At 40.1% G+C, this 23,093-nt stretch overlaps 1 protein-coding gene across 1 annotated transcript; it reads right to left on the bottom strand.

Annotated features, from left to right (window-relative positions):
- Positions 1-3,198: 3,198 nt before the first annotated feature.
- On the bottom strand, positions 3,199-20,876 carry LOC308681040 (nuclear factor 7, ovary-like; the record flags this gene model as incomplete). Its single annotated transcript, XM_081349560.1, has 6 exons — positions 3,199-4,226; positions 13,239-13,372; positions 15,361-15,522; positions 15,604-15,626; positions 15,704-15,841; positions 20,781-20,876. The coding sequence occupies 6 exons, from the start codon at positions 20,874-20,876 to the stop codon at positions 3,727-3,729; spliced, it is 1,053 nt and encodes a 350-aa protein (XP_081205686.1). The 3' UTR covers positions 3,199-3,726.
- Positions 20,877-23,093: the final 2,217 nt, after the last annotated feature.

The following is a 23,093-nucleotide window of genomic DNA, read 5'->3' as shown; positions in this document are numbered from 1 at the left end:
ACAAATTTGACACCAGCGATCGACGTCGCCCATCGCATTGGGAAACTAACACCAGCCAGCTCTCGGCCGAGAGTCATCATCATCAGATTCTCCCAGAGATCCTACAGAGATGCTCTATGGAAAGCGGCAAAAAATCACCCCGTCATGCGAGATAACAAGCGCCGCTTCGTTGAAGACCTCCCTGAACCTGTCAAGGAGGCCAGGCTGAAGATGTGGCCTTTGGTGAGTAAGGCACGTAGTGAAGGTAAATCTGCTTACTTTGTTGGAGCACGGGCTTTTGTCGATGGGAAGGAAATCACTTGAAGAACTGAACTGACAATGGTCCGAAATCTCCGGAATAATTTACATGAGACGACCTTCTAGATTCCCATATTTTTGGGAAAAATTTTCTTTTATTTTTTGACACATAACCCGAGTGTTTTTCCAGGCTCTTGGCTCTTTTTACTACCTTGTACTGAAGCCTGATCCTTAGTTTTGTTTATTGAAGATTGTTTATGTGGGATATAGCTTAATATATTCCCTGAAAGATCATAATTACTGACCAGCAATTTAAAAGACTTTTATCTGGGACACAATAAATATGGTCTTAAGTTTCCACCATATAACACTTTTTTTTATTTTAAGGTGCAATTGGTGCTCAGTATAACATTGTTTGTTGATTGTTCCGTAGTACTTAAGCCGTAGTAACATAAGCCTTTTCTATTCTTGAAAATGTCTTTGTCTATAGCTTCTTTAAACACCAGGGGGTTAAGAGATATAACTAAGCGTAAAGCTTTATTTTTATTTGTTAAACAGCTGAACACAGATTTTTCGTTTTGTCAGGAATCTCACTCAAACTCAAATGACGAGAAGTTTTGGAGATCTCAGTGGGGGAACGATTTATGGTTTTCACTGTTCAGAAAGATCAGCTGGAGTCTTAACGTTGAAGCACAAATATAATGGTGACATTTTGCACACAGATACAGATCCAAAAGGGCATTTTATCTGCCAAGTGGTTGGTTACAACAAGATTGTTTTAATCATATTCAACATTTACAGGTACAATTCTAAGTTAGAAAACATCCAGTTATTTGCTAATATAGAAAATAGACTCAAGTATTGGCTAACAACATTTCCAAACTCTCACATTTTACTTGGAGGAGACTTTAATATTCTCTAAATTCTGAGATTGACAGATGGCCACCTTCACGTGATAATAATAGAAATGCATATTTTAAGCTTTTCATGGACAGGTATGATTTAAGTGACATATGGAGAGTTAAATTCCCAGATGTAGTTTCGTTCACCTGGAGTAATAAAGACAACACTAGACTTTCTCACATAGACTTCTGGTTAGTTTCAAAAAGTATTAAAGAGCAGGATATCTCGGTTAACATTCTTCCCTGTCCTTTAAGCGATCATAAATCAGTATTCATTTCTATTAAATTATTTTCAGATAATGATTATAAAGCCAATTACTGGAAACTTAATAATTCTCTTCTTAATGTGGAGGAGGTTAAACTGAAAATCTCACAGTTGATTAAACATTTTTTTTAACAAAGTTGTGGTGAAAAATTATTTTAGTCTTAATTGGGAGTTATTTAAATATGAATCAGCAAAATACTTAGGAAGTTTGGAAGTAAACTTGCTAAAATTGGAGGAACAGAGAGTTATCACAGGCATTTCGGTAATGTCTCAAATTTCGCCAGACGTCTTAACAGAGGAGGAAAAAAATAGAAATGCTTAACTTACAAGAGAGCCTGGATAAAATATATAAAAGGAAGGCAGAAGGAGCTTTTATAAGGTCTCGGAAACAGTGGTTAGAAGAGGAACAAAATTCCTCATACTTCTTCAAACTGGAAAAGTATCACCTAAAGATGAATACTATTAATTAATTAAAAATAGGCAACTCTATAAGTGATGATCAACATTTAATATCTTATTTTTTTTCTTCATTTTATAAAAAGCTTTAAACATCAGAATATGCAGACAATGATTCTTCGATATTCCTTAATTCTCTACATAATACCCCTAAGCTCGACAACTCACGATTTTTGTGACCTCCCCTTATCCTGGCAGAAGTCAGTCAGTGTTCAGAACTGATAAAAGACAACAAATCACCTGGGACAGATGGTCTATCGTCTGAATTTTATAAATTGTTTTCCAGCAGATGGCACCCTTCTTACTGCAGGTATTTAAATGTGCTTTAATCAAGGTTCTTAAACTGACAGGAATACTTTGTCACCTTATTAAAATCTCTTACTGAAATTACAGCATCTTTCAGAGACATACAATCAGAAAAAGAAAGAAGGTCTCCCTTTTCATGGATTTCCAAAATAAAAATCAAACTTTCCGCTTGTTTAATTCACATAGATTCAAAGGGAAACATGAAAGGAAGTTGATATATATATATATATATATATATAAAGAAGGGTGAAATCTCTGTGGTTTCAGTGGCCCATGACCAAGTAAACACTGTAATTAATAAATCATGTAATATTTTTTATAAACTATAATACTGGAATGCAGAAATACTTCACAGATCAAACTGCCATATAGCTAATTTAAGACAATATGTTAGAAAAAATACATAGATGGAATAATTCTTGAGCTTATTATCTGATGAGTCAACTAAAGTGTCAAAGTGGATTTGCATCGAATATTAGATTTAGGTTTCCAGTAAAAAAAGGTTTGTGAAAAAAGTTTAGTGCATCAATCTTTACCGACATGGAAATGACAATTATCAATCTTTTTTTTTTGATTATCGATCATCAAATCTTTTTCCATTTAACTTCAAATGTTGCGAAAAACTAGTTTGGCTTTTGTCAAAACACAAGAAACACTTTTTATCGAGAGAAAGGGTTTTAAAGCAAATAAATATGGTGTCACATGACAGAAGCTGTATTTGTTGATCCTGTTAAAGCACCATTAAAAATGTTCATAATATTCATATAATTAAATTGTATATTAAATTATGTATCACTACTGGTAAGAATAATACATGTTACCTCTCAAACATCATTCTTCCTTATTTTTGTAATTCTGCCGCTCGTCAAAACTACAAATGTGCGTCTGTCAAACGAAGGAAGACTGAAGGAGTTTCCAATAAAGGCAGAAAGAAAGGTCAAATAAACATGTTACGTCTGTAAAGTATTGTTTCCATGACTTAAACCCTAATTATCATCCCAAACATTTAATCTTTCACTCTGAGCATTAAATCACATAATCACATATTATTTATTTAAAACACAAGATTATCAGCAAGAACCTTTTACATCCATTTATTCCATTTAACAAATGATCATTTCTCCTCTATAACTGAAATAATTATTCATTTAGTCTCATGTTGAACAAACACTGAGAATGTGCAGAATTTACTGCTTCAGTGATTTGATGTAATACAAGAAAAAAATATGGTATATAATCAAATATAATTATGATGCAAAAAAGTTAGAAATGAATAAACACACATTGACTGAAATAATCGGATAAATGTCAATTATCCTGAAAACATGAATGCTAAAACGGTCTCTAATCGTCTAATGTGTGAAGTGGAATATAAATGAAAACTTCTTGTTTATTGATCTGAGTGTTGCTGTAGTGCTGGATATCAGTCATGTGATCATCACGGCCCAATCACAGCCACCGTACTGATATTCAGATCAACAGCACTCTTACTCATGTGATATGGATTAAATATTGGAAACATGATGAAAGCAGGAAGATCCAGATCTACAGGAGTGACGTTTACTGACTATTGACCGGTAAGATCCTCAGAGAGCCAGAAAAACACCAGAAGAATGGAAAGAGTGTGTGAGTGAAGGTGGTTGTGAATGTGTGTAGATGTGTGTTAGTTACAGGATCAGAGAACGACACCGTTCCTCTGTCATAGTCCAGATTCACTCTCACACGATCAAGAGCCTGTTGAACAGGAAAACTAGAACGAAAATACATTTTGTTTTTATTATACTCCACACACCAGACATCAGTGTTGAAGAAAACACTTCCCTTCCTCTGGTTTGATGCTGTAGTTACTCCAAGAGTCCAGTCTGAACTCTCTTTAACCTCCACATCCCAGCAGTGTGTTCCTGAGTTAAAACCCTCTGAACCCAGAACACAGAGATCACAGTCAAATCTCTCTGGATTATCAGGAAGAGTTTGATAGTTCCCGCTGTTTCTCACACTGGTCAGATCATCAGACAGGACGAGACGTGGATCTGCAGTGTTTGGATCCAGAATCACAGGAGCTGATGAGACACAATCAACAGAAGCTTTTATTCTGATCTTCATATAATGATCAAGAGTGAACCCAACACAGATTATTATGAATTATGACACTCGTCCTGTTGATCAAACACATTTTCCTCTGATCACTGTCAGTGCTGTTATTAGTTTCACACTCGTTTTTATCATCAGCGTTTAACGGCATCAACTACAAACATTAAATATGAGATTCAGACATTTGTGTCCATCAAGAGAAACTGATACTTTGGGAAAGTTAATAAATAACAATAAATCAATGAGATCTGTTGAGATTTATGCTGTAGATGAAGAACTGTAAGTGTGTGTCTGATCTTCAGCATCTGATCATCTTCATTTTATTGGCTCTTATAGTCTGTGTTTTGTTTTAAATTAGTTTATTATGACTGTCTGTTGTGTTTGACTTACAATAATGAATCACCTTCAACACTTCCTAGCCACACCCTAGCAACCATTGTCGAGCACCCTAGCAACCCAAATCCAGAGAAAGATATCTTCTAATCTGAATGTCATAGAGGAGTTGCGGTTGCTTTATATCATTCATACTGGCAAGCAGCCTTTGAAGTAACATCATTGGCAGCTGCCAAGCCACTCCCTAACAACTAAGCAGAGTACCCTAGCAACTGTTCAGCAAGACCTATATCTCTGCACCAGAACATCGTAGAGACATGGTGGTTGGCTTCTTTGACTAATGCTAGCAAACAGGACTTCCATCATGCTATGCATACTAGCAGAATAGCTGCATGCTATTAGCGATTAGCTAACTGTTGAAAAATGTCAAACATGCTTACTAAAACACAGTACCAGCATGCTAATCATGTTAACACTAGGGCTGTAGTCAACCAAAGAAATGCTTAGTGAGATTTCTTTTTTTTTTTTTTTAAATGCTTCCATGTTTCTTACCAGTAGACTTTTTTAACTCAATTAATAGCCATCTTTCAAGATTCATCTGGAGCAATAAAAAGCCTCGGATTAGTATGTTGACTTTGATGAAGCCTGAACCTCTGGGAGGTTTAGGTGTACCTAACTTTCAATACTATTTTTGGGCAGCCCAAATTAGGAATTTGATTTCTTGGTCTAAAGAAAGACATGAATCCATGTGGGTCCAGATGGAATCAAATCAATTTGAACCACTGCCCCTTGTCTCTTTGTTATTTATTAAAAATTATGAAAAGATAAAAAATATGAATAACCATTTCACTGTACTTAACACTCTTCAAACTTGGAAAGATTGTAGAAAGAAAATTGGTATTGTCTCTTGTACTTCTATATATTCTCCAATCTTTTTAAATCCAGATCTTAACACCTTAATTCCTTCAGGCAATATATGTCAATGGTTAAATTCTGGTATATTATATTTTAAAGATCTTTTGAGTGAAAAAATGCAAGTAAAATCATTTATTGATTTAAGAGCAGAATATGATATCTCTAATAAACAATTTTTTTAAATATCTACAAATCCGAAGTGTCACTAACTCTCTGATTAAGGGGGATAAAATACGGCTTTTTTTGTCAGAACTGGAGGACATTTTTTTTTTCTGTAGACACAATAAAAGGAATGATTTCTAAATGTTATCATATTTTGACAAAAGAATCCCAATCTTATTTCCGACCTTTAAAAATAATATGGGAAAGAGATCTTAGTAGAACCTTTGAAGATGATGTATGGGTAAATATTTGTAATAGAATTAATTTCCCATTCACAAGTATTAAGATTAAGGAGACTAATTTTAAGTTTATCCACAAAACCTACTTAACACCTTTAAAAATGCATAAAATATCAAATGATATTCCAGCTGTGTGTCAGAGATGTAAAAATATGGATGGGACATTTTTACACATGTTTTGGGACTGCAGTCTTTTAAAAGGCTATTGGAGATCAATTCATTCTTTCACTCAGTTAGTTTTGGATAAGCATTTTGACTTGAGTAACAGTCTATATTTCTTAAATGATATTGATAATTTAGAGTTAGATCAGAAAAAATGCAGGTTATTTATTTTGATATCTTATTTTGCAAAAAAATGCATACTTTTATACTGGAAGAATGTTTCCCCTCCATCTCTTAAGACTTTTTTTGACCAATTGTCTTCATTTCTGCCATTAGAAAAACTGACTTTGGAGAAATATAACCGTGGACATCTTTTTAATGAATTCTGGTGCCCTTTACTTTTAGGTATTGGAAAATGATATGACCTTGTAGATCAAGTTCTGTACTCACGCTGTTTAATTATTTATTTATTTTTATTTTATGTTTTTTTTTTTTTTTTCCTCAATTTTCTTTCTTTTCAATTTTTATGTTGCTGTTATATCCCTATGAGGGTGGTGGGTGGAAAAATGTTTAAAAGAAAGTTGTATACAGAAAATGTGTTAACCTTAAAATCTGGGATTTTTTTTACCTCGGTATGTTATATAAATGATTTTCTTTTGAAAAAAAAAATTTAAAAAAAAAGAAAAAGAAATGCTTAGTGAAACCAAAGTCCTGTCCTGCGCAATGATCAGTCGACAAAAAAAAAAGACACAATGTTTTGCATTTTGATTTAACATTTATTAAAGGTCCCGTTCTACGTGATCCCATGTTTCAAATTTTAGTTAGTGTGTAATGTTGTTGTTAGAGTATAAATAATATCTGTAAAATTATAAAGCTCAAAGTTCAATGCCAAGCGAGATATTTTATTTAACAGAAGTTGACTACAAAAAACGGCTCGATTGGACTACACCCCTCTACTACCTGCATTAATGATGTCACTAGAACCGTAACCTCCGCCCACAGGAACACAGGCGTATTGATGGCGAAATGTCAACAGACGGTTGATGTTTATCTATAATCGGATACCGCAAAAGTTTAATTCGAAGTTGTTAGTGTGCTCTGTCCATTTCACCACGGACTGTTTTTGTAACCTGGGATAATATCAAGCAGGCTTCTCTCAGCGTTTCATACTGACGAAGGGGGCAATTTCAACTATATTCCAGCAAGCGGTAAGTAGTGATTTAATATGGAAGTAGCGATCAACTTCACATCGTTTCTCTTAGTAGGATGAAAATAATCTTACTTAGACTGTGATTAATATACAGATAGCGATCAAAGAACAGTCCCTTTCCAATCGCCCAATCTGTCAATCACACAGCGCGAGTTTATCTGGACACTTGCCAAAACTCGTTATGAAATCAATGACGCTGTTACACTGCACAACGAAGCTCTTACTGTATTTATATACCTCATGTTTGCATTGGTGAAATCATTAGTGAGAGTGCAGAAACTGCGTTGCAATGATAAGATCTTTTTTCACGCGATCAACAGGCTGTCATCTGCTCAATGCCAGAGACAATTTATATGCTCATCATCACTGCAACCTTTTATGTGATGGGAATAGATCTAAATACTTAAACTTCTCACGATTCGTTAATCCAGATAGCTGTAATAGTAAAAACGTATAATAGCTGTAATAGTAAAAGTTTTCCAGATAGTTCCACATGTAATGCCAGATATTTCATATGCAAGCATGTCAGCCAATCACAGCAGAGGGCGTTTACACTGAAGTCTCACAGCAGACACGCCCCTTCAAACAGAGTGTTCAAACCAGGGAATGAAATCAGGCTAGGAAATATGCCTTTTATTTCTAAATTATAACAATTTTTGATCTAAAAAACATACTAACATTATAAGGGCACCCCTGGAAACATTATAAAATAATAAAAATAATCCATGGAATGGGACCTTTAAACAATTGTCATAGAGCATTTATAAAACAACAACGAAAAAACATCAATAATACATAAAACTATAATAATAATACAATTCTTTGGTCTATAGTGACATTCACAATCGCACACCTGACCACACCACACGCTACAAAAAAATATAACATCTAAAACTGCCAAATAATGAAAAATCCTAACAAAAGCTCTCATTTATACAGGCTGTATATTTTTCTTTACTTTCAAAGCTATGGGTTAACTTTTGTCCAGGCGTTCTAGGCGTTTTAAAACAAACACACAAAAAACCCAAATAGCCTAAAAAACAATCCTAATAATAATGGGCTGTACAGTAGGAAGGCCTATAGGTTTATTTTCGTTTTGTTACATTATTTAGGCTATTTTCAAACGCGCCAAGTGTACAAATAAAAACAAAAACATAAGAAAACACAATCTATTGAGTCAGCATTAGGGATCGACCGATATGGATTTTTTAGTGCCGATGCCGATACTGATTTTTTTTCATCAGCCTTAGCCGATGACCGATACGGGTTGCCGATTTTCTTGGGCCGATATTTGGAGCCGATACTGCTTTTGCTCACTCAGTTTACATCATAAAAATGACATGTTACCCAGGGGGCAAAACACCTGTTTTTTAGGAAATCAGACATGGGCTGCTGTAAAAGGTTGTCATATAAAAATGAAATCTATGATGTCTGAGGATCACAACCTGGGTGGCCAACCCGGTCAACAAGCTGCTGGAAACTTGTAATTAGGGTCAAAACAATGCTACCTCAAATTCGGCTTTAACTCCCAGAATCACCCAAACATGCTAAAACGGTTTAATAATATTCATGAATCGTGAGCCATATCTCCCTGATACTTTATGCTAGAACCAAACTGAGCACACCTTTAGAAAGAGTGGAAGATAAGCTTTCATCTGATATCTTGATTGTACATGTAATTAGAATGTAAGAGTTAACAATGCCTCTTAATTCATAGGTAGGCAAAACAAAAAGAAAAAAATATTGAACATTCCATTTGTAATCGGTGGCATTCTTTTCCCTTTGTTGTTGTTACAATAAACAAATTACCATGTAAAGTTAACTTTTACTGGATGAAATCATATTTTGATGTTTTTTTTTTTACTAACCAGACAGTCCTCATGGCCCATAACACATTTAGAGGGAATTCAATTTCAAGCCTATAATACACAAGATCCAAGAAAGAAGTTTACCATTAACTGGTGTTAATTGTATACTGCTCTGTTTCTGTATGTACAGTATATCGTTTGCATATTTATGCAATATATTATGACACATCATAAAAGTGCATCTGTCCATCATAAAAGTGTGTCTATCCATCATAAAAGTGCATCTATCCATGGATAGATGCACTTTTATGATTGACACATGCACTTTTATGATGGATAGATGCACTTTTATGATGGATAGATGCACTTTTATGATGGATAGATGCACTTTTATGATGGACAGATGCACTTTTATGATGGATAGAAGGCACTTTTATGATGGATAGATGCACTTTTATGATGGACAGATGAACTTTTATGATGGATAGACGCACTTTTATGATGGATAGATGCACTTTTATGATGGATAGACGCACTTTTATGATTGACACATGCACTTTTATGATTGACACATGCACTTTTATGATGGATAGATGCACTTTTATGATGGATAGATGCACTTTTATGATTGACACATGCACTTTTATGATTGACACATGCACTTTTATGATGGACAGATGCACTTTTATGATGGATAGATGCACTTTTATGATGGATAGATGCACTTTTATGATTGACACATGCACTTTTATGATTGACACATGCACTTTTATGATGGATAGATGCACTTTTATGATGGATAGATGCACTTTTATGATTGACACATGCACTTTTATGATTGACACATGCACTTTTATGATGGATAGATGCACTTTTATGATGGATAGATGCACTTTTATGATGGACAGATGCACTTTTATGATGGATAGACGCACTTTTATGATGGATAGATGCACTTTTATGATGGATAGACGCACTTTTATGATTGACACAGGCACTTTTATGATTGACACATGCACTTTTATGATGGACAGATGCACTTTTATGATGGATAGATGCACTTTTATGATGGACAGATGCACTTTTATGATGGACAGATGCACTTTTATGATGGATAGATGCACTTTTATGATGGATAGACGCACTTTTATGATGGACAGATGCACTTTTATGATGGATAGATGCACTTTTATGATGGACAGATGCACTTTTATGATGGACAGATGCACTTTTATGATGGATAGATGCACTTTGATGAAAAATATACCCATTGACTGTCATTATAAAGCTTGGAAGAGCCACGACACTTTTTAATATAACTCTGATTGTATTCTTCTGAAAGAAGAAAGTAATATACACCTAGGATGACGTCAGGGTGAGTAAATCATGGGCTAATTTTCCTTTTTGGGTGAACTATCCCTAGGACCATAGACATAAAATACAAATAGGACTACCAAATTGCCTATCACAGTTTTTGGCAAGTAAATCACGTGATGTGACACATCCTATTGACCCTGTTCACATTTCTGGGTTTCTCAGAAGTGTAAGGCATCATAGTTGGGTTAACTTCTATAGCAGTGAATGAAATACTACATTAAATATAAATTTTTGTGTTCCAATTTGCTCAAATAGCAAAAGAAAAACGCCACAACAGTGTTTTCACAACTTTCAAAAAGAGTAAAAAAATAGATAATGGCAGTCGGAAGAAAGAAAGTTGTCAACTTTGTCACAGCCGCGCTATTAGAAACATCCTCACAGCAGCGTTAACTAGTTTTTGTGTAAATAATACAAATATAGTGTTATATGCGTAATTATATTTTATTATGACAGTATGTGGCAACATGTATGTTAAAAGCGCATCTTCTGCACTAAACAATAATACTGCAATATTCTAGACTCTTACATGTACCTAACGCCACACTTACACTACAGAAGACTGTAAAAAATATATTTTTGTATTTTCAAATTACAAATTACTTGTATTTTAATTAAATACTTTTTGATGTATTTGTGCCCATCTCTGGTTAAAGGTTGTCAGAAGAACTGCTCCATGCTACATAGGATGCCGTTGCTAGGGGTTGGCAACCAAATGTAGTAGGACACAGCCTGCTGAAACACTAGAGCAGCGACAGCAGCGGTGATTCCATACAGCTAAACAAATTGTATAAACATTATTACAGAAATTAGTTATCACCCTAAATTGTAATCTGTTTGTCTGTTTCGTTTTTTTTTTTTTTTTTTTTTTGGTACAAATTGCTACTTAATGTAACAGTTTTAATCAGTAAATACTTTTAAACCTACTCCACACATGACTCCTGTGTGTTTTAGTCTTTCAGCATTTAGTTGTCAGTACCTTTGTCTCACACTCCAAACACCAGGATTGAACTAATCAGCCTAACCCAAAATCCTCAAATCCCTTTTTTTATTTCAATAGAATAAATAAAGCTATCCCACTTGTGAAAGAATATTAGAAATAGACATTGCAATACAAATAATTGATATTGCATAAATATGCAAACGATATACTGTACATACAGAAACAGAGCAGTATACAATTAACACCAGTTAATGGTAAACTTCTTTCTTGGATCTTGTGTATTATAGGCTTGAAATTGAATTCCCTCTAAATGTGTTATGGGCCATGAGGACTGTCTGGTTAGTAAAAAAAAAAACATCAAAATATGATTTCATCCAGTAAAAGTTAACTTTACATGGTAATTTGTTTATTGTAACAACAACAAAGGGAAAAGAATGCCACCGATTACAAATGGAATGTTCAATATTTTTTTCTTTTTGTTTTGCCTACCTATGAATTAAGAGGCATTGTTAACTCTTACATTCTAATTACATGTACAATCAAGGTATCAGATGAAAGCTTATCTTCCACTCTTTCTAAAGGTGTGCTCAGTTTGGTTCTAGCATAAAGTATCAGGGAGATATGGCTCACGATTCATGAATATTATTAAACCGTTTTAGCATGTTTGGGTGATTCTGGGAGTTAAAGCCGAATTTGAGGTAGCATTGTTTTGACCCTAATTACAAGTTTCCAGCAGCTTGTTGACCGGGTTGGCCACCCAGGTTGTGATCCTCAGACATCATAGATTTCATTTTTATATGACAACCTTTTACAGCAGCCCATGTCTGCTAAACCCCCTTTGCCCCCTGGGTATGTATATAATATATAATGATAACAACTGTTACAAGTCTCAATTAAGAAAGGAACATTTATTGAACTTAAAAAAAAACAATATTTGACAAATATTAAAAAAAAGTTCAGTGCTGAAAATACTGAAAATAAATATTTAAGCATAATTCAAATTCTGAAAATAAATTCTGAATATAAATATTTAAGCATAATAAAATAATTTGACTGGAACATGTTATTCTGTGTAGTTGTCTGATCTATGTAATCGTGATCTCCATTTTAAACAAAACAAAAACGATTTTAAACCAAATAGATTCTAAGTTTATTATGAATTAGGGATCGCGTCTAAAACGTGTGGAAAGCACGGCCGCGCCGCTTCTACAAGCGCTTGCGTCTGTTGTTGCTATGCAAACATGAACTGCTCTCTCCATGATGACGAGGAAGTAAGGATTAATTTATTTCCTGCCCTTTACGACTACATATATTTATGGAGATGAGAAATAAAAACCCGCCCTGTCCAGCTATGATCCGCCGTTCGACCGAGCTTTCGATGTTGTCATGGAAAGGTCAGTTGTTTTTTGTCACATGACCTGCGTGCGCTTGCGGCATTCAAGTTTAGATGTTTTCATCTCACCACGGCATAGGAGCGCCTGGACAAACCGTTTATATACTGTCTATGGAACAAACGAGCGCGCTGCATCGCGTGCGTGTCACAACCGCGTCACTTCTTTTATGAGCACGCGTCCAAACGTCAGCCAGGTAGTCGCTGAATAAAACTCCCACAAATATAACGGAATCACCGAACAACGTCGGCATTATTTAATCCTATGACCAGTGTTTGTAACAGCTGCCTTATGCATATGGATAGCCTCAAACGTAGCTATTTGCAGCTCCCTAAATACAATGACAAGCAGTTTTATAGATGAGGCATTCGCGTTTTCCATTTGGACCCACAAACTTGCTTAGCTATAGTTGCACGCACATATAGAGCAACGTGTTTCCACTTTCAAAGTGTATTTCAGCTAAGTCAAACAGTTAAAAAGATGTTTTGAAATTTTAAAACTAACCGTTGTCTTGAAGAGGCTTCCAGCACTCTGCTAGTGTGGGAGGGGCAGTGCATGGGCTGCACGTGAACTGCAGCGTCTCCAGCAACACAGAGCTGCCTGCGGACGCCTGTCTGTAATTAATGCCGGGAAAAAAACTATCGGCGAACGCAGCAGCCGCGTATCGGCCGATGCCGATACACGTCAAACCCGCAAATATCGGCCCGATTTATCGGCCGACCGATATATCGGTCGATCACTAGTCAGCATAATAAAGCCGTTAAGGCTACTTACAGATCTGCAGGCCCAGTCCACCTTTTTTATGTTGTGGGCCAAAAACACTAACATGTCCACATTCTTGGGTAAAAGACAGCTCCTCGACTTGTTAACAATAAATCCTGCTTTGGAAAATATGCACTCTGCAGGAGTGGAGGTTGCAGGGATGCAGAGCAGGCGTTTGGCTGCCCGAGCAAGTCGTGGATATCTCTCCTCATTATTTTTCCACCACGCAAGTGGCCCAGCACAGTCTTGTCTTCTTTTTTTGTAAAATGCAGCCAGACAAAAGATTTAGATTTCTTGGACATTTTGTCGACTAAAGCCAAAACAAGTAGTGTTCTAACTGAATGAATACAGCAAAACTACCTACCGTATTTTCCGGACTATAAGTCGCACTTTTTTTCATAGTTTGGCTGGTCCTGCGACTTATAGTCAGGTGCGGCTTATATATCAAAATGAATTCAGACTGAGATGAAAACATTACCGTCTACAGCCGCGAGAGGGCGCTCTAGTTGGCGGAGTTGTTCAGAAGCGACACCCAAGGATGAAGAAAATTCAATGGATTCAGTGATGTGGAATGAGATCGCGGGAGCTTGGTGAACTTGTTTACTGGTAACTTGCTTGTTGGACTCGCTGACTTATGTTAATTTAGCCTATTCAGCCTCCCAGGTATATGTTCTTTATGCTATTGTGTAGCTGAATAACTGTTAATGTGTTGCGTTAACACACCGGACACCTACTCAGCCTGTTGTTCTGTGTGCTACTGTGTAGTTGAATAACTTGCCTTTCCAGATTAAATGTCTGTTCTTGGTCTTGGATTTTGTGAAATAAATTTCTAAATAGATGCGACTTATAGTCCAGTGCGACTTATATGTTTTTTTTCCTCTTCATGACACATTTTTTGACTGATGTGACTTATAGTCCAGAAAATACGGTATATTCCTTACTAAGCGCGAAGCAGCAGTGCAGCCAGCCACAGGTGCGGTTCCCGAGTGTTCTATGTGTTGCGCTAAACTGTGGCGCTGTTACAAAATAGCCTAAATTAAAGCATTTAAAGTTGGGGATAAAACATAGGCTAATTATATTTAGAATACAGTAATATATAACTGCTTATAAAGGAATAAATATCATGGAGTAAATCAATGAAAATTTCTTTATTGGTGAAAAAAAAAATTGGCATCGACCGATTAGTCGACTAAACCATTGGTTCTCAATTCCAGTCCTCGTGACCCACTGCTCTGCACATTTTGTATGTCTCCCTTATTTAACACACCTGAACCAGATCATCAGCTCATTAGGAGAGACTCCATGAACTGAACTGAGTGTGTCAGATAAGAGAGACATACAAAATGTGCAGAGCAGTGGGTCACGAGGACTGGAATTGAGAACCACTGGACTAAACGACTAAAGTTGACAGCCCTAGTTAACACCAAGCTAACAACATGTTAATCATGCTAACATCATGTTAATCATATTAGCATCTTGCTAAAACATTGAAGAAACATGGTGATTGTGTTAGCATCATGTTAGCAAAATGCTAATCTTGTTAGCATTTCGTTAAAAAGATGTTTGCAAAATGCTAATCGTGTTAGCATCATGCTAAGAACATGCTAATCGTGTTAACAACATTATAAATGTGTTAGCATCATGTTAGCAAAATGCTAATTGTGTTAGCATCTGCCTAGTTCAGAGTTTTGCCACTGCAAGCACCACTCACATTTTCTTCAAGAAATGTACATTCTAGTTATTATTGTTATTATTCCGAGACTAATTTTTTTAAAGTGTAACCTCCTAACAAACACCAAACTCATCCATCTATCTCTGTCTGTCTGTCTGTCTGTCTGTCTGTGAAGAACCTCTAACTCTCCACCCATCCATCATGTCCAGCTCAGATCTCCTGCTGTTAGACTCACTGTTTTGGACGATGTCCTGCATCTTCTTCCAGACTCTGAACGGCAGGTTGCCCAAGTATCGTGGCACATGAATCAAAGCTCCAGAAGGCATCTGTGGATCCGGCTGTGAGCTCTGGACTCTGGAAGAACATTCAGGAGTCAGAACTGCAGTGGCTTTGGATCAGAACCAGAGAGACCAGAGACAGGAGCAGATCACTCACCTTTCCATTGAGACTGGAAACTCCTGCAGAACAAACACACCATTAATCATCAAGAACTCAATCAATCATCAATCAATCAACCAATGATCTGAAATCAGACCTCCAGAAAGCAGATCTGCTTCTTCTGCTCCTCTTCCTCCCTCAGTGCAGCGACTGTAGCTTCTTCTTCATCTCTGAGAAACTGATGAAGCTTCTCAAACTGCTGTTTAATCTGACGCTCTGTGTGCTCAGCTTGAGACTGAAATCAGATCACATTCACTTCAATTATCTCAATCGACACACATCATTAATATCCAAGATAAACTCGGATACCCGACATAAAACGGACCCAGAAGCAGATTGCTGCTAGTCATTTACTGGATCTTTGAACTTAAATCTTTATTTCCTGAGGGTATGAATGAAGAACTTGAATTTTCTTGTTTTTTGTAAAATAATTATGTAGCGATTGAGAACGAACCAAACACAAATTAATCTCCCAGGTGATTTGATCAAAGATAACTCCACACAGAACGTCTCGGTTACGTATGTAACCCTCGTTCTCTGAGTAGGGAACGGAGACGTTACGTCGGATGACGACGAATGGGGTTTCTCTTAGAAAGCCTATCATCTTCGAGTATATAAAACGAGCCAATGGCAAAGAAATGCCATGGGTCTGTGGAATTTGCATAGCGTATCTCCGCCCCACACTGTATATAAGTATATAAGGTATGTAAGGAAGTGCGCGAGCAACATGCAGATATGTCTTCGCTGAGGAGCCGAGACTGTACTCAGGCGTTCCAGCGGTACAGCGGAAGTTGCAGGAAGACGTAACGTAACCGAGACGTTCCCTTTCGTTGTCACTCCGAGTTACGTCGGGTGACGACGAATGGGGGTTCCTAGTTCCAAACTGGCTCTACTCGGAGATTGTAGAACCTCGCGAAAGTGTTAGGTGTCGCCCAGCCTGCAGCTCTGCAGATGTCTGTTAGCGAGGCGCCATGCGCTAGAGCCCAAGAGGAGGCCACACTCCAAGTGGAGTGGGCCGTCACACCAAGGGGGCATGGTCGACCCTGCTGTTGGTAAGCCAAAGCAATGGCGTCCACTATCCAGTGAGACAACCTTTGTTTGGAGAGAGCCTTTCCCTTCAGCTTCCCACCATGACAGACAAAGAGCTGGTCTGAGGTCCTGAAACACTGCTTTCTGTCTACGTAAGCATGGAGGGCGCGTACTGGACAGAGCAGTGCCGAGGCTGGGTCTGCCTCCTCCAAGGCAGCGCTTGCAGGTTCACCACCTGGTCCCGAAAGGGAGTGGTGGGAACCTTGGGCACATATCCAGGCCGGGGTCTCAGGATCACGTGAGAGTTAGCCGGCCCGTATTCCAGGCACGCTTCGTCAACCGAGAATGCCTGCAGGTCCCCTACCCTCTTGATGGAGGCCAATGCACCCAGGAGAGCTGTCTTCATTGACAGGAACTTAAGCTCCACTGATTGCAGAGGCTCAAAGGGAGCACTCTGCAGGGCAGTTAAAACCACTGAGAGGTCCCAAGAGGGTACGAGAGGAGGACGAGGAGGATTCAGTCTCCTCGCTCCCCTCAGGAACCTGATGATCAGGTCATGCTTCCCCAAAGACTTACCATCAACTGCGTCGTGATGTGTGGCAATGGTGGCAACATACACTTTCAGGGTGGAGGGAGACAGCCTTCGCTCCAACCCCTCTTGCAGGAAGGAAAGCACGACACTGATCGGGCATTGCGTGGGTTCTTGTTGTTTAGAAGAACACCAGTTGACGAAGAGGTTCCACTTCAACGCATAGGCATGTCTCGTGGACGATGCTCTAGCAGAAGTGATGGTAGCCACCACCGCTGGTGGTAGGGTACTCAAACCTACCTCCTCCCGTCCAGGAACCACATGTGGAGGTTCCAAATATCGGGACGAGGGTGCCAAAGGGTGCCCCGTCCCTGAGAAAGCAGGTCCTTCCTCAGAGGAATAGGCCAGGGAGGTGCTGTCGCGAGGAGTACTAGTTCTGGGAACCAGGTGCGGTTGTGCCAATACGGGGCAACCAATATAACCTGCTCCTCGTCCTCCCTGATCTTGCGCAAGGTCTGCGCAAGAAGGCTCACTGGGGGAAACGCATACTTGCGTAGGCCCCGCGGCCAGCTGTGCGCCAGTGCATCCGTGCCAAGCGTGCCCTCGGAGAGGGAATAAAACAGGTCGCAGTGGGACGAGTCGTGGGAGGCTAACAGATCTACCTGTGTGTCCCCGAACTGATCCCAAATCAGCTGGACCGACTGGGGATGGAGTCGCCATTCTCCAGCGAGAGGGCGAACTCGAGACAGCTCGTCGGCCGCCTGGTTCAGCTGTCCCGGACTCCCGGGATATAAATGGCTCGAAGCGACCTCAGATGCTTCTGACTCCATATGAGGAGGTGGCGGGCGAGTTGCGACATACGGCGGGAGCGTAGACCACCTTGACGGTTGATGTACGCTACTGTGGCGGTATTGTCTGATCGGACTAGTACGTGTTGACCCTTGAGCAGCACACGGAAGCGGTGCAGGGCGAGGCGTACAGCCGGCAACTCGAGGCAATTGACATGCCAAAGGCGCTGGGGTCCTGTCCAGGAGCCCGTGGCAGCATGTCCATTACACATGGCACCCCAGCCCGTGGCTGAGGCATCTGTTGATACAACAACATGCCTGGAAACTCGATCTAAGGGCACTCCGGCCCGTAGAAAACTGAGGTTCGACCATGGGATTACAATCGCGCCTTATAATTCAGCCTCAATTATCACCCCTCAAGAACAATTACAGTGCTTTACAACTATAGAACAAAAAGAGTTAAATGAACTTATCACTTCATCTAAAACAACAACATGTTTATTAGATCCTATACCAACTAAATTACTGAAAGAAGTGTTACCCGTAGTGGAAGAGCCTCTCCTCAATATTATTAACTCATCTTTATCTTTAGGTCATGTTCCTAGAACATTAAAATGGCAGTTATAAAACCTCTCATTAAGAAACCACAATTAAATCTTAATAACCTAGCAAATTATAGACCCATTTCAAATCTTCCATTTATGTCTAAAATATTAGAAAAAGTGGTGTCCGCTCAACTGGGCTCTTTCTTGCAAGAAAATGATATCTATGAAAAGTTTCAGTCTGGATTCAGACCGCATCACAGCACTGAAACTGCACTCGTTAAAATCACAAATGATTTACTTTTAGCTTCTGACCAAGGCTGTTTCTCAATACTAGTTTTACTTGATCTAAGTGCTGCGTTCGATACTATAGATCACACAATACTCTTAGATCGACTACAAAATTATACTGGTGTTCAAGGACAAGCATTAAGCTGGTTCAAATCATACCTATCTGACCGCTACCATTTTGTCTCTTTAAATGGAGAAAAATCGATATTAACTCCAGTAAACTATGGAGTGCCGCAGGGATCTGTGTTGGGCCCTCTGTTATTCTCAATATATATGCTGCCACTTGGAAATATTATAAGGAAACATGGAATTAGTTTCCATTGTTATGCTGATGACACTCAAATATATATTTCATCACGGCCGGATGAAAACGCTAAATTATCCAAATTGACAGAATGTGTTAAAGATATCAAAGATTGGATGACGCGTAATTTTCTTTTATTAAATCCAGACAAGACAGAGGTAATACTTATCGGTTCAAAAAACCGCCAACAAAACCTCTCACAATACAACTTTAACATCGTAGGATGTCCTGTTACTTTATCCTCTACAGTAAAAGACCTGGGTGTTATACTCGATTGCAACCTGTCTTTTGAAAATCATATTTCATATGTTACAAGAACAGCCTTTTTCCACCTTAGAAACATTGCTAAGCTACGTAATATGCTATCAGTTTCTGATGCAGAAAAGTTAGTTCATGGATTCATGACCTCGAGACTAGATTACTGTAATGCTTTATTAGCTGGTTGTCCTTCATCCTCAATAAACAAGCTACAGTTAGTCCAAAATGCAGCTGCTAGAGTTCTTACTAGATCAAGAAAATATGATCATATAACACCGATTTTATCATCACTGCAATGGTTACCTATAAAGTTCCGTATTAATTACAAGGTATTGCTACTGACTTATAAAGCCCTAAACGGCTTAGCTCCAGTCTATTTAACAGATCTTCTATCGCCCTATAATTCAACGCGCTCTTTAAGATCACTAAATTCGAGGCTTTTGGTCATACTTAGGATATCCAGATCCACCAAAGGAGGGAGAGCATTTTCACATTTAGCTCCAAAACTCTGGAATAGCCTTCCTGATACTGTTCGTTGCTCAGACTCGCTCTCCCAGTTTAAAACTAGATTAAAGACGCATCTCTTCAGCCAGGCATTCATATAACATTTTAAATCTTACTGTTCAAACTACAGTCTGGCCTCTAGTTCATAAATGCCAGAGGAGAACTGGCCCCCGACTGAGCCTGGGTTCTCCCAAGTTTTTTTTCTCCATTGGGTCACCTGATGGAGTTTTAGGACACCATTAGGTCACTTGATGGAGTTTTCGGTTCCTTGCCACTGTTGCCTTTGGCTTGCTCAGTTGGGGATATTTTGGGGATATTTAATTTAATTTCATCAATCAATAAATTTACACTAGAAACAAACCTTGTTGTGTTATTTTGGTTTAATGCTGTGAAGCTGCTTTAATGCAATCTGTATTGTGAAATGCGCTATATAAATATACTTGACTTGACTGTGTTCGCAAACCTGGTCTCGAGAGTGAGCTAGGATCAGCCAGTCGTTGAGATAGTTCAGGATGCGAACCCCGTGTTCTCGTAGGGGAACAAGGGCTGCCTCAACGACCTTTGTGAAGACGTGAGGAGACAGGGCTAGCCCGAAAGGGAGAACCGCGTACTGGTATGCCTGATCCTCGAAAACAAACCGAAGAAACGGTCTGTGTCGAGGAAGAATGGAGACATGGAAGTAGGTGTCCTTCAGGTCGATCGCTGCCTTCGGTACAATGAAGTAGGGGCTGTAGAAGCCGGACTTCATTTTGGCTGGAGGGACAATCTCGATCGCACCCTTCGCCAGTAGGGTGGCGACCTCCACTCTCATGACAGGGGCATTGCCACCGACCATAGTGAAGCGAGACCGCGCGAACTGAATCGCGTAGCCGAGCCTGATGGTTCTCGCGACCCAACGGGACAGTCTGGGAAAGCTCCAAAAGCTGTACCAGCGGGGTCAAGGGAACCAGACGTACACTGAAGGAGCAGCGAAGCGGAATGACCGGCCCGGACATGGGTGGCATAGCGGCCCGGTGTGGGGGCATGATCATTAGCCGCGCCCTGCCAGAGGAGGCCAGGGGAGGACCAGCGTCCCATGGGGGCGTGCTCTGGCAGGGGTCTGGCGACAGAGGGAGACGAGAGTGGTGAGGCTCGTGAGCGGAGCGCACTGTCATCCACAACCTCTTGGGGCTCGGAGGAAGGGGCATCAGTTTTTGAAACAAGAGATTCTCCCCCGGCCCTCCACCGGGGGACGGAGTGGCCCTGCTACCAACTCCTGAGAAGAACTGAGCCCTAACTCCAAGCTGCCCATCTCAAAAGTGCTGCTTAGCCTGGCGTTTTGGTCAGCTTTGGTCCTGCATCCCCCTCCAGCCCGGGGCCGGTGAAGGCTCGAGGGGAGGAGCCGCAGAGAGGCAGCCTCAGCGGGAAGTAGACTAAGGAGACCGCACGGACGGATGACCGTCGGTGCAGAAGGCCTCGGTCTGCTTCTGGGGGGGGTCAAAAGACTGTAGGGTACAGTCCTCAACCACACCGCCGAGGAGCCCAGCCTGGGACATGGGGGAGCTGAGAAAATGAATTCTCAGACCCCCTCACATCAACCTGGCTGAGCCCATTCCTGGACCACAGCTGTGGACATCACCTGGCCCCGGGATCACGCAGGTACCGATGTCGCCCGAGAGCATGGTCAGTAATGTGCGCGGCGGAACGACCAGGCCGGGCATGGGAGGCATAGCGTCCCAGCAAGGGGGCGTGGTCGAGATTCCGCGTTCTGTCAGTGTTGGCCAGGGAAGGACTAGCGTTCCACTGCGGCCGGTTCTGACAGAACTCCCGAGTCAGCACTGCCTCGAAGGTGAAGGCGACACACAGGACTGCATGCCTGTGTCACAATAGTGACAGAGAACATACAGACCAAGATCACCTCACGATCAAGGGCAGCGAAGGCGGAGGACGCCCGCGGGCCGCGAAAAGTCACGTGGACTCCCGCGGACCGGAAGCGTCCTGATGCACATCCGGGAAGCCTACAGCGCTCGGGGGGAGGGCGGCGCCACTCCAACTGATGCTTTCAGCTGCCCGGGAAAGCATGGCCATCAGCTCTGGATCTGACCCGACTAACGCTGACACTCCAGAGGGAGGCAACGCAGTCGAATCCTCATTTCCAGAGGAATCAAGCCCGCCTTGTGATGCTGTGAGTGACATGACACCACCTGCTGGAGCCCCGAATGAAAACACTGGGTCCCCGAGAGGAACCAGGCACACACGGAAGCCCCACGGTTTGCGATGTGGAGGGGGGCAAGACCAGAGGAATGCTCGTCAGTATTATGCCACACTGTAACCCTCAGATCACCCTGGCCACCAGCCAAAGTATCCCCACTCGTAGGAAGAGATAGATTGGGGTGTGACAGAGGGGACTCTACCCACACGGAGATCATTAGCCGCGTTTCCACTGTCGGGCCAGGGCCGGGCCAGGGCTTTAAACGGGCCGTGCCGGGCCAATAGCACCGGGCCTGCGTTTCCACTGTCGGGCCAGAAGCTCCACAGCGCTTCACTAAAACACGCCCGTAACACGCCTCTCTGGAACAACGTCACAATAACCCATCATTTCACCAACAAATGGAAGTTTTATCAGAAAACTAATCAGAAATCACTGGAAACAGCATTGAAAACAAACACGATAAAAGCGGCCGTTTGCTAGCCTTTTTTTGTTTTTGTTTACTTGAATATTTAAAAGCCAAGCATTGATGTTTTACCACAGGTTTACAATAAAAAGTGATACATTGATCATAATGAATTAATTTATGTCAAAATTGCACATTAGTCACTCAGAAATAAATTACCGTTAGGTCTATTTCACAAAAGAAAGAGGACACACTTACTTTTTCAGTCGCGTCTGTTTCTTTATCTGGTAGTTACAGGACATATTTACATATTTACAAATATATGCCATACGACCTGAGGAGCTTTAGCGCTCTCTTGAATCCCATACAGATATTTTCATTCAGAGAAACAGAGGAAGCTCCCGAAAAAAAAAAGTTATTTTATTTTATGATAGTCCGGTTTAAAGAGATGAGACGTAGGCTATGACAGATAAAATAAAAACATGACTGTGATAGCCTTTAAGATTGGTCTGATTTCTTCAAGCGTTCGCTGTTTTTTTTTTACTATGCGTATCTTCAAGCGTTTACTATGGTAACGGTTAGCGCGCATAGTCTTTTGCATCACAAACAGAAGGCATTCAAACATGAACGCGATTTTATTTTTAAGTC

The sequence above is a fragment of the Scardinius erythrophthalmus genome, assembly GCF_964197995.2.
Source record: "Scardinius erythrophthalmus genome assembly, chromosome: 20".
Taxonomy (NCBI): Eukaryota; Metazoa; Chordata; class Actinopteri; order Cypriniformes; family Leuciscidae; genus Scardinius; species Scardinius erythrophthalmus.
The sequence above is the reverse complement of the archived record's forward strand: the minus strand, read 5'-3'. Positions and strand labels throughout refer to the sequence as shown.